We start from the raw sequence: 11452 nt of genomic DNA, 5'->3' as shown, positions 1-11452 counted from the left end.
TCGTGGAAGCAGCAGTCTGTCTATGTCTCCAGTGCAGCAACGATGCGGTCTAGTCCCTCGAATAGATACCTGTCCTTGTGCGAAAAAACTATTCTAAACCAACCAGGCTGTTCGGAGCCAAATCCGACGCCTGAAGCGAGGAAGACCTTCTGTGCGGTCAGAGCTTCGGTCACAACCTTGTCCAGATCTTCGGCTGCCGCTGAGGGCTTATGCTTTAGATACGCCTTGCCCAGATTCACCCACAGAAAGAAGGCAGCATTGACGCCGGGAGCGTACTCGATATCGTTCTTCTGAGCCCACGCCACAATCTTCTCGTACTGTTGGCCGAGCTTGGTCTGATTCTCCTTGATGTAGTTCTCCACCCAGGGCTCGTCCTCGAGCAGATTAGCAGTGACGTGATCCGAAAGCGAAGAAGTCGACGAGTATAATCCGACAGAGCCCATGGTGGATATGAAGGCGGGATTGCCCTGAGAGATGATAGCACCCATCCGCAAACCATTGGCTCCAAAGTCCTTGGACATGCCCCATAGGACGTGCACACGACCGGGGTCGATGATTCCCGCTGGGTCAATGGCCAACGCCGAGCAGAAAGGCACAGGGGCGGGACTCTTGTCGATTGCGTTCTCAAAGACTGATAGCCCGTAGATCTCGTCGCTGATGAAGTGGAGCTGATACTTCTCGCAGAGCCTCATGAGCGCGGTCATGACATTGCGGGAGTAGCAGCGACCGAGGGGGTTGTGCGGGTTGCTGATCACAAGGCCGGCCACGCCCTGTCCGTTCCTTTGCGCCTCGAGGATGACGTCCTCGTATTTGCGCACGCAGTCCTCGCCTACCGGATCCACGTTGTCAAACGCCACAGTGAGCAGCTTGGCGCCGAAGCGGAGGGTCAGATCCGGGACGAAGGTGCCATAGTAAGGACGGCCCAGGAGGAAACCTTCGCCGGGGTTCGCCAATGCCCACTGGCAGTGTTCTATGGCACTGGAGCACCCGTTCGTGACGGCAATGTGCGCCGGCTCGATGGGCTTGGCGGTTTTGAGATGTTTGGTCAGGAGCCGGGCCATGGCAGCCTTGACCCGGCGAGTGCCCGTGGGCCCGTCACCATAGGTGAATGCATAATGGTTCGAGATGTTGAGGCTTTTGTGCAGGTGCTTTGAGAACTCATCGTGCATCAGCGAGTTCTCGGCGAGGCCCAGGCTTACTGTGCCCGTCGGGTTCCCGTCGGGTTCCCAAATATTCTGGATGATCGCCCACAAATGGTCTAGATCTCCACTGGCGGCTGCTACCTTCTCGGCGCGAGTAGATAGAGACATATTTGCGAGTTGATCTTGGGTTCAGTGTCGTTGGCTCGAGAGCATTGGAATGAACTGATATTGAATTTACAATGTCCAACATTAATCAGCCGATAGCGTCACGCGGGCTTTTAAAGTACTACCCGCTGAAACGGGGCCGAACAGTCGGCCAGCGTCGGCCATGAAGCAGTCCTGTGGCGCGGACTAGACTAGCTGTAATGTGTGGGAGCTCGAACTGTAAGGCCGAGTTACTCAGAAGCTTGGGACGACGGCACGCTTGTTGCATGCCGTGGTCCCAATGAAAGACGATCTCCTCATGCAGAGTCAAACAAACTATCCATTTATGATCATGGGTCACTGATGCAGTGTCCCATCGTCCCGAAAATCATTAAATTGAGTCTATTAAGAACAGGGTGAAGGGAGAACTGCATGTGCCGACTCAGAGTCATCTTCTGACGCCCATGCTATGAGCTACACCGCTGCCATACTATCGACGTCGAGTATTGCGCCGACCTTGTCGGGTTCAGGCTGACACCATATACAGGTATCGATTCGTTCACGACAGTGTATGTGCCTAGTAATGGCACCTAGAATACTATGGCACCTCCATCCACGACAATGTCACTGCCATTCATGTACGTGTTGGCTCGGCTTGCCAAGAGCACAATCGCGCCAGTCAGCTCCGAAGGACTCCCCATCCTCCCACTCGGATTGCGCTCAGCCCAGATCCTGCGATGCTCAGCGATCCCGTCCCCTTCATTCAATATCGTGTCCATGTAGCCTGGGCTGATGCTGTTTGTGCGAATCCCATACTGAGCCCACTCCGCGGCAAGGGAGTTCTTTAGCATGAGGAGCGACGCCTTGCTGACATTGTACGCGACCTGCGGCTGGGGAAAGTTGACACGATGGGCCGAGATGGACGCAATAAAGATGATAGAGCCTCCCTTGCCACGCTTGACCATGTGCTGCGCGGCTGCCTGTGCACATATGAACGTCCCTGTCAGATTGACGTCTATCACCTTGCGCCATTGCGATACAGGCATTTTGAGCGTCTCTACACAGCCGACGATGCCCACGAAGCAGATGAGTATGTCTATCGATCCTAAGAAGGAGACAGCCTCCTGCATTGCGGCGCTGACGGCGATTTCGTCAGTCACATCGACGGCCAAGGCCGAGATTTTGGCCGACGGAAATCTAGCTTTCAGTGCCTCGATCTCAGCTTGTGATTGAGTAGGGTTGACGTCCAGGATCATGATGCCTTCGAGACCGTGTTCGAGCAGTGCATGACCCGCCTGAAGGCCGAGCGTACCGGCGCCGCCAGTGATTACCGCATTGCCCACTACTTCAAAGCGCTTTTGCGCAGCCAATTCTGTGTCTGAGCCGAGAGCCACCTTGGGTGCAGGTGTCATAGACGAGTCGCTGCCATCGCTCAACTTCATCATGGGAACAGTGCGCGCCGTGAGCTCAGCACGGCTCGCTAGTTCTTCTGGCGCGGACATTGCGGAAGTTGGTAAATGGTTAGTTGGGGCTGGACAGATTATCTTCTGTAGGTGTTTGAAGATAGTGAATTATTGAACGTGGTAGGAGGTGTTGGGGTCTTGGGGTGTTGTAAGGAAGAGCTTTCAACACAAGCCGTAATGATTCAAGGCAGTCTGAGGTTCGGCGGTAGCGCATTGCTCCGTCCTTCGCTCCGGACCTAGTGCTTAGGGGCTCTCGCTCCACCATGGGTGGATGATCTCCGTACCGGATCACTGTCACCCAAGTTGCCGCCCTGCACAGGCTTTGATGCGGGCCTCGGCCAGTATAATATCATGCATCAAGGAGTGTAGCCTCTAATTGTTAAACTCTCATATACTTTGAAAGCATTAAAATGGTCAAGTCCTGTTAACACTGCTCCGCTGCAGTCACAGCTCAAAAGACAAGTTGTCTACAAGTCTTGAGCAACTTTATGCTCTATCTACGAAGACTACGCATTATTCTGAGGGATGACCCGAGAATCCATAATTCAGGACTCTCCGGTCTTCTTTAGTGATGCACCACATGTTCTACGTCGAGAGGGGAAACTGGGGGGTAGGCTGCTCCAGGTGGTCCGAGGTCGCAGACCCCGCTGTTGCGTTGGCCTAACTGGTTGATATCATCATGCATGAATTTCTAAACGCAAATTTGAACCTAACGGCACACCTACCTCTTAACTCTTTCTTCGAGGTATAGTAACAGCTGCATTTCACAAGATGTCTATGTCTATTGACGATAGCGCCACGGTGCGAGAGGGCTATCCTCGGCCGACACCGGATATCCCCAACAATGTGCTAGAACAGCTTCGCCTCACAGACAAAGTCGTGGTAGTCAATGGCGCAGCGGATGGAATTGGGTATGCCGTCGCAGAGGCCATGGCTGAAGCAGGCGCCCATGTCGCGCTATGGTACAACACGTAAGTGTATAACTCGTACAAAGAACAACTATGTAGACTCGAAAGCTAAAACCATCGTATTCAGCAATGATGCGGCCATAGAAAAGGCGAAGAGTCTTGCTGGGTCTCATGGAATCAAGACACAGGCCTATCAGGTCGACGGTGGGCGACACCTAATGGTTCTTACGGGGTCGAAGTCCGTTAACCTCCAATCGTTGTCCAGTCTCGGATGCAAAGCAGGTTCAACATACCATCTCGCAGGTAGTCGGAGATTTTGGAAAGATTGATGTCTTCATGGCAAACGCCGGTACGTCAACCAGCATCTGCCATTTCATCATGTTAAATCGATGGCTGACGGCGTGTAATAACCTCTAGGCATGGCCATTTCCAAGCCCATTCTCGAGCAGACAATTGAAGAGTACCGAAAACAGATGTCTGTCAATGGTCAGTCTCACCTGTTCCGGCTATCTGCAGAAATAACTGCTTTCACTAACAGTAAATCTCAGTTGACGGCGTCCTCTTCTGCGCCAAATACGTGGGTGAGGTTTTCAAGCGGCAAGGCTTCGGAAACCTCATCATCACCTCTAGCATCAGCGCGCACATCGTCAATGTTCCAGCCGACCAACCAGTTTACAATGCCACCAAGGCCTTCATAACCCATTTCGGCAAGTCTATCGCTCGCGAGTGGCGCGAGTTTGCCAGAGTGAACATTGTTTCGCCGGGGTTCTTCGACACCAAGATGGGCGCCAGTCCAAGCAACCTCCAGGAAGCTTACCGCATGACCCCGCTTGGGAGACAGGGCAACGTGAAGGAGATAAAGGGGCTGTTCTTATATCTGGCCAGTGATGCATCAACCTACATGACGGGAACAGACGTTTTGATCGATGGGGGCTACGTGCTGCCATAGAGACAGGGGCAACGAAACTTTCACATCTGCACTCGGCGTATTAAGGGCTGCAAGAGAAAGCTGGATCTTCGCATTGTGAGTTGCCTGGCAAGCATGAACCACAATAGACATCAGCGCCAGTGAAGTCTGTATAGGACAGCTTCCATTTGCAATGAGCTCACGCGGGTCGGTAGCGGTCACTGCTCCATGACCAATCGAAAAAGCCGTCAGAGAAGGTATTATGCGTGCTTGAACCCTCTAAAACATGGCTTTAAAGTAATTTCCGGATGTGCCCATGCTATCGAAGTTGGATGACTAAGTACCCGGTATATGTCAGCGTTGCTCTGCCGTGTCCTCCTGTCTACGGTGCCTCTTCTGCCGCTGTGTCTGCGCATTCCTTGTGCTTGCCGGCGTTTATTAGCTGTAAATGAACTACTACCTTTGCGGGACGGCAAACCGGGTTACCGACCGGTCCGCATGAAATCGGCCGCAAGCCCATTCCCCAGGTTAATCTAATGTTTAATATCCAAAACCAGGCCGTGTGATCCGTTTTCACAAGCCACCTAGACAATTCCTCCAATCAAATCATCGCCGTGGTTCGGCATCAGTGTGCGCACGCCGAAGATACTACCCTGTATATACTGGGTTTGTCCTCAACCTGTCACGTCGCAAGAAAAGTGCTCTGCTGCCGGATAAATACGGCAGTCTTCCATGAAGTGATGATGCAAAGATTCGCGAAGGTCTTCAAGAAAGTTTAAAGACGACGCTGAACGCCAGCCAGACAGGTATCACGTTCAATCTCCAGTGAACCTTGCCAAGAATTCAACACCTTGGTTGCTTTTTGTAAACTAAATCATCCAAACGCTAAAAAGGAGCTATCAGCATGAAGTGCCTTCTCTCCCTCGCAGCGCTCTCCGCTGCTCTCAGCCAGGTTTCAGGGCACTACATCTTCCTGCAACTCTCTCTCGGATCGCAAAAATTCAAGCAGTATGAGCATATCCGATACAATACCAACTACAACAGTCCCGTCACTTCCCTTTCGTCAAATGACCTCAGATGTAATGTCGGCGGTAACACCGGGTCCAATACCACGACGGTCGACGTGAAGGCGGGCGAGGCCTTCACATTCACTAGCGACACCGTACGTCAAGCTGATCAAAATCTCGTAGCTGACACTGACTTCGATATTTTGATCTAGGCTGTGTATCACCAAGGCCCGATTTCTCTATACATGTCCAAAGCTCCAGGAGCAGCGTCAGACTACGCTGGCGATGGGCCATGGTTCAAGATCTACGACTGGGGTTCGTACTTGTCACCAGCTCACCCGGAAGATGATCCAGATCTAACCTTGCTACAGGTCCAACCTTTGCCGGCGGCCAGGCCTCGTGGCCCTTGCGATGTGAGCATTCGGCACACAACCGCCATGAGGGAACAGTATACTGACCATATTGCCAGCAACATACCAGTACAACATTCCCAAATGCATCCCTGATGGCGAATACCTGCTGCGTATTCAGTCCCTCGCCATCCACAACCCTGGAGGCGTCCCGCAGGTATGTGGCAAACGATCGTTGATATTTTGAGGCTGTTGTTCACAAGATTCTTTAGTTCTATGTCAGCTGTGCGCAAGTCAAGGTTAGCGGGGGTGGGAACGCAAGCCCTTCGCCTACCGCTATGATTCCAGGTGCTTTCAAGGTAATTATGTCGTGTTGCTTCCTCGAGCACCCTTCAGATAACTTGTTAACACCATTCTAGGCGACCGACCCAGGCTACACTGCCAATGTAGGTTTATCAAAGAGAGATATCCAAAGGGAACTTGGCTGACTTTTACAACACTAGATCTACAACAACTTCAACTCCTACACCGTTCCTGGCCCCAAAGTCGTAAGTTCTTCCGAAGTGTTGACTTCCCAGTTTCTATCCAGAATTGTTACTAATCAGGATCAAACTAGTTCACCTGCTGAACCTCGGGACTGGCTTGACTAGAATAGAGTACGATGAATATAGTCTGGTGTAGTAATTGTCTATGAATAAACTCCTAAGAGAATAAGTTAGCATACTTCAATTATGTTGAACCTCTAAAGAAATCCGTGACATCATTAAAGCATTATGTCAGCGCCAGTTCTTTCCCAAGCTACAAATCCCTTTTCCCAGTCTGTGTCTCAGCAGGTCGGGCGGTACTTGACCCAGCAGCTCGCGATACGCGGACGGTGGCATTGACAGGGTCCAAGCGGTTCCGTGCCTGACGACCGCGGCGAATAACAGCACACAGCAGCTTTCTGGTGCCCACCCACCAGTCCGTGCCCGTCCAATTCACCGGCAGTGGGTAATTTGATTGAGTGCGGAAAATCGTTGGCCTTACTCAATTCTTCACGGAAGACCTACCCCCTTTGGGCCACTGCCTCTTAAGCTGCCGAAGTAACGGCAATGGTAGGCCTTTCCTGGGTAACACCCCAAGTGGTGCACGGCGATCGGCGCCACTTTCATATATCTGAGACAGGAACTGGAAGTTAATCCCCTGGTTCGCAAGCTCAGCGCTGAAAGGAATGTGGCCTTGAAGTGTGATCTAGATTTCCAAGGATCATCTCTTAGTTCCGCCCTCAAGTGCATATAGTTGTGCCTATACATAAGTTGCCGCATATAAGGCTCTGCAACCTTATTCCGGACGGAGAAATATGATTCCTCCTCTTGCATTGAGAAATATGACGCTTTGCCCGAGATCAGGACTTCTTGGGGCATCAAATAAAGAGAACCCAGAAAGTGTCGTCCCGCATGCCTCTATTCGGAAGGGGGTCGATGAAGTCACGGAGGCACACTGAGACAGTCTTTCAACCCATCACACACCACCATCCAGGTCCTCGGCAGGGGTAATATGCCATCCCTGTCTTCATGCATATCCTATCCTGCGCTTCACTTGCAACGCCATGTGGTATTTTATGCCAGGAAACGATGCAGTTACTTTCTTGCTATTATTTAAAGGACTGTCTTGGTCCTTTTTCTTGGCTTGCCTGAGAACCAGGTCGGCACCACACAAGCTTTCCTTGCTTCACTTGGCATCACTACCGTCATAGTTACCAAGGCCTTTCACCCATCATGTATTGGTCTCTCATCACAGGCATGGCCCTTGCGGGTGCCGTCACCGCCCTGCCGCGCCTTGACAGCCGGCAAGGCAATGGACAGGTGAAATATGGTAAGTGATGCCAGTACGCCTCGGTGTCGCACTCGTCCGTGCTTATGTTTGATTAGCTGGAGTGAACATTGCCGGCTTCGACTTTGGATGTGCTACCAACGTAAGTCAGGTGGACTCGAGTCTGCGATCTAGAATCCTAGCTGACGTTCGCCTAGGGCAACTGCAACATCACCGCCGCTTACCCACCCTTACAGTCTCTAGGGGGGCCTGATGGGTAAATATCCGAATCTGAATCGTATCTGTGAGGGCTTTTAGTTGACGGCATGAGGAATAGTGCCGGCCAGATGCAACATTTCGCGAGGGATGATGGCATGAATATGTAAGTCTCGCACGTTTGAAGTGTCCTCGTGTGGATCGCAGAATGTTGACGAAAGCTTGTAGGTTCCGACTTCCAGTTGGTTGGCAGTGGCTTGTTAATCGCAGGCTTGGCGGCACCTTGGACCAGACCAACACGGGCAAGTATGACCAGTTGGTCCAGGCATGTCTTGCCACAGGTGCTTACTGTGTCATTGACGTAAGTGTCAACGCTCTTTAATCAAGCGACGCTCGAACTAACTCATTGCAGATCCATAATTGTGAGCTTATTTACATACGAGCTTTGCGTACTAGGAACTGAACATCATGCAGATGCCCGATGGGACAATCAGATCATTGGCCAGGGCGGGCCATCCAACGAGCAGTTCGTGAGCCTGTGGACCCAGCTGGCCTCAAAATATGCCAGCCAACAGAAGATTGTGTTCGGTATCATGAATGAAGTAAGTTGCATGTGTGTGGTGGACTCTATCCGAGCTGCGCAGAATCCTAATTTTGACACAGCCCCATGATGTTCCTGATATCAACAAGTGGGCAGACACTGTCCAGGCCGTGGTCACAGCAATCCGCGGTGTTGCCAAGTCTCAGATGATTCTGATCCCTGGAAACGAGTAAGCTGTTGCAAGGAACTACATCTAAGCCAATCCGATATCTAACACCGCTGCCTAGTTGGACCTCAGCGCAACAGTTCCCCACCAAGTCCGGGCCTGCGCTCCTGAAGGTTAAGAACCCCGATGGCAGCACTGATGGTCTCATCTTTGATGTTCATAGTAGGTCCCTGAAACTTTCCTTGCAATTTACAATAGACTGACCCTCTGTGCTAGAGTATTTGGACTCGGACAACTCTGGAACTCACACGGAGTGCGTGACGGATAACATCAGCTCTGCATTCTCCCCTCTTGCCGACTGGCTGCGAGCCAACAAACGCCAGGCCATCAACAGTGAAACAGGTGGAGGAAATACAGCTTCATGCCAGAAGTACTTGTGTCAACAGATTCAATTCCTCAAGTAAGTCGCCCTGTGCATCTCACAAACTGGGGAATCTATACTCATCTCGTCCCATAGCCAAAACTCCGACGTCTACCTTGGTTATATCGGATGGTCAGCAGGGGCTTTTGATCCGAGGACCTATGAGCTTAGTGAAGTCCCGAGCAGAAACGGCAACTCTTGGACAGACAGCTCGCTTGTTAAAGCTTGCCTCGCTAGAAAGGCTTCTTAGCCCAGACGGGCTTAGAAGTCTGGAAGTGTGACACAAAATCAAACAGTACATGAAGAGCTTACAAATATCTGGGTAGCTCAGTCGAGATTCTGACTCTGGTTTTACTGTCCATCAAGAGTTTCCATGTCAAGATAAGCTCTTATACCAAGACTTGTAATTGTATTAAGTTGGCACCTCCGTGTCAAACTCCAGTTCTTAGAAACTTTCGTGATTAGGACGGATGCCGGCTAGTGTTAGAAGTTACATCTTGACATTACCTAGCGCCTAGGTTGAATCTTCGATGATCGCTATTTCGTGTAGAACACCACCCATCCAGCAGCAGCAGAGGGGCAGTATCGCGAGGCTTGCCCTTACCCCCGCAATCAACGTTGAATCTCAAGTTGCCGGTAGAAATGTGATCTTACTGGGTCTTTTGTCCTTCTCCTGGGGAAACTTTCCGTGATGACACCTTTTTGATGAAGGTCTTCACAATCAGGACAAACCAGAGATAATTCAGCCCAGCGAGAATGATCCCACAAGTAGTGCACCAGACGAGCACCAGGAGTCGAACCGCACTAGGCTCCAGGCCCTTCTTCTGTAAGTGCTGCACCATTTCCCACTCATCCCGTCCCAGCTCTTGGACTGTCATAGAGGAGTTGTAGAGAGCAAAAAGATCTGACAAGTACATATATGTTGCGTATGTGCCCCATATGATGCGTATGAACAGGAACGACACAATCCAGACGACAGCATTGGCGATGGAGAAAGGACTCACTCCCTTGCCAAGCGGAATGAGGAACTTGTAGATGTTATGCGGAATGTTGGTTACTTCGTAGACAAGAAACCAGGCTGTCATGCTGGACGTGAATGGATACTATGTCCAAGTGTGAGTGATACGCAACCGAAGTCCAGTGCGGTGTGTGAGACAGGAACTCACGTAGACGCCTCCCAGAAACACGACACCAATGACGGCATGCGCAATCATCTGCATACCATGCCTATCGAATTCTTTGATCATCATCGCGAAATGCCACAGGAAGTAGCCAATAGCGACATTTGTGATGTGCGTTTCAGGCTCATAGTATTCAAATACACGCTGAATGAGAGAACGATCCTGCCATTGGGTTTTCTGTAGCCATATGACATATAGAGAGGCAGGTCCTAATAGCAGGCTTTGGGCCAGAGACACCACTCGCAGTTTCCAGTCCGCCCGCTGCTTGTCGGTAAAGGCAGCCCATTGTTTGCGGATGAAGAGCTTTGTGATTGGCTCAGCGAGAAAGGAGTAAAGGGCTGTGAAGCATGCCAAGGAGAGAATCACCCAGTCGATGTGGATGGGGAGCGTTTTGAGCCTGAGAGCGGACGAAAAGGCCTGGACAGCATGGGATGAACCCAATGGCGAGAGCTCCAAGTTCAAGTTGTGCACCAGGCCAGCCATTGTAATTCCTAACGAACGGGACGTAGGTCCAGGTAGAAGAGTACGCTGTTCACGCGTATGAGCGTACTTGGTGCGCCAGATCGAAGGTCCCTTAATTTCAAGTGTCCAAAAGGTTGCGCGGATTGCCAACGGCGTTTTTATCGCGAATTTGCTTCGCCCGAGCTGGGGTTCAATCCGATTGCGTAGGAGTTATCGGAGCGAAGCGACCAGGCAATAGCCTATGCAGTACCCATCAAGGATCCAACTGATATCATTTGTCATCTCCCGAGCTGTGGGATTACTGACTAGATCTGGGCACATTTTGCTGTCAGCACTAGGCGGTGGCTGAATCAGGGACGTGCCGTGTATGCACAAAACGGGGGTTTACATAGCTGCATGAGGTTTATGTACGTGGATGTGTGTGCTCGAATGCACGACTTGTTCCGCATACAGGACAAAGTTCAAAGATATCGTCAGTGATCAGTGATAATGGCTGTAGATGGTGTCTTCAAAGAATTCGACGACCACCTCCCGAGATTCGACATACCGAGTTCTGATATCACTATTTTGAACACACCCAGTTCTTTCCATGACTTCTTGTTGTCCAAGATACTTCAAGCGAAAAGACGAATTGTCCTCGCAAGTTTGTACATTGCGACAGATACCGAGCTTATCGTATGTCTCCTCCGGACGACTCTGTACCTCGTTGCCAGGATCTAACATTATGAGATCTTCAGAGAAATATACGTCTTG

The 11452-nt window shown here is 51.1% G+C and overlaps 6 protein-coding genes across 6 annotated transcripts; 3 read left to right on the top strand and 3 right to left on the bottom strand.

The window, feature by feature from the left end:
• Positions 1–20: 20 nt before the first annotated feature.
• On the bottom strand, positions 21–1310 carry E0L32_000145 (uncharacterized protein; the record flags this gene model as incomplete). The annotated part of the gene is made up of 1 exon (XM_031135522.1): positions 21–1310. The coding sequence occupies one exon, from the start codon at positions 1308–1310 to the stop codon at positions 21–23; it is 1290 nt and encodes a 429-aa protein (XP_030997522.1).
• Positions 1311–1876: 566 nt separating this feature from the next.
• Positions 1877–2788, bottom strand: E0L32_000144 (uncharacterized protein; the record flags this gene model as incomplete). Its single annotated transcript, XM_031135511.1, has 1 exon — positions 1877–2788. The coding sequence occupies one exon, from the start codon at positions 2786–2788 to the stop codon at positions 1877–1879; it is 912 nt and encodes a 303-aa protein (XP_030997521.1).
• Positions 2789–3520: 732 nt separating this feature from the next.
• Positions 3521–4606, top strand: E0L32_000143 (uncharacterized protein; the record flags this gene model as incomplete). Its single annotated transcript, XM_031135500.1, has 5 exons — positions 3521–3720; positions 3785–3878; positions 3961–4006; positions 4075–4143; positions 4206–4606. The coding sequence occupies 5 exons, from the start codon at positions 3521–3523 to the stop codon at positions 4604–4606; spliced, it is 810 nt and encodes a 269-aa protein (XP_030997520.1).
• Positions 4607–5468: 862 nt separating this feature from the next.
• On the top strand, positions 5469–6571 carry E0L32_000142 (uncharacterized protein; the record flags this gene model as incomplete). The annotated part of the gene is made up of 8 exons (XM_031135489.1): positions 5469–5726; positions 5784–5886; positions 5943–5984; positions 6041–6138; positions 6194–6280; positions 6341–6367; positions 6425–6469; positions 6527–6571. The coding sequence occupies 8 exons, from the start codon at positions 5469–5471 to the stop codon at positions 6569–6571; spliced, it is 705 nt and encodes a 234-aa protein (XP_030997519.1).
• A 1107-nt stretch (positions 6572–7678) lies between these two features.
• E0L32_000141 (uncharacterized protein) lies at positions 7679–9306 on the top strand (the record flags this gene model as incomplete). The annotated part of the gene is made up of 11 exons (XM_031135478.1): positions 7679–7775; positions 7832–7875; positions 7931–7989; positions 8050–8094; positions 8199–8289; positions 8341–8350; positions 8403–8530; positions 8592–8698; positions 8757–8857; positions 8912–9095; positions 9153–9306. 11 exons carry the CDS (start codon positions 7679–7681, stop codon positions 9304–9306), a joined length of 1020 nt encoding a protein of 339 aa, XP_030997518.1.
• A 400-nt stretch (positions 9307–9706) lies between these two features.
• E0L32_000140 (uncharacterized protein) lies at positions 9707–10720 on the bottom strand (the record flags this gene model as incomplete). The annotated part of the gene is made up of 2 exons (XM_031135467.1): positions 9707–10159; positions 10223–10720. 2 exons carry the CDS (start codon positions 10718–10720, stop codon positions 9707–9709), a joined length of 951 nt encoding a protein of 316 aa, XP_030997517.1.
• Positions 10721–11452: the final 732 nt, after the last annotated feature.

Source organism: Thyridium curvatum (genome assembly GCF_004353045.1).
Source record: "Thyridium curvatum strain D216 chromosome Unknown NODE_1_length_1224711_cov_81.814160, whole genome shotgun sequence".
Taxonomy (NCBI): domain Eukaryota; kingdom Fungi; phylum Ascomycota; class Sordariomycetes; order Thyridiales; family Thyridiaceae; genus Thyridium; species Thyridium curvatum.
Note: the sequence above shows the minus strand (reverse complement) of the source record. Positions and strands in the feature narration are given on the sequence as shown.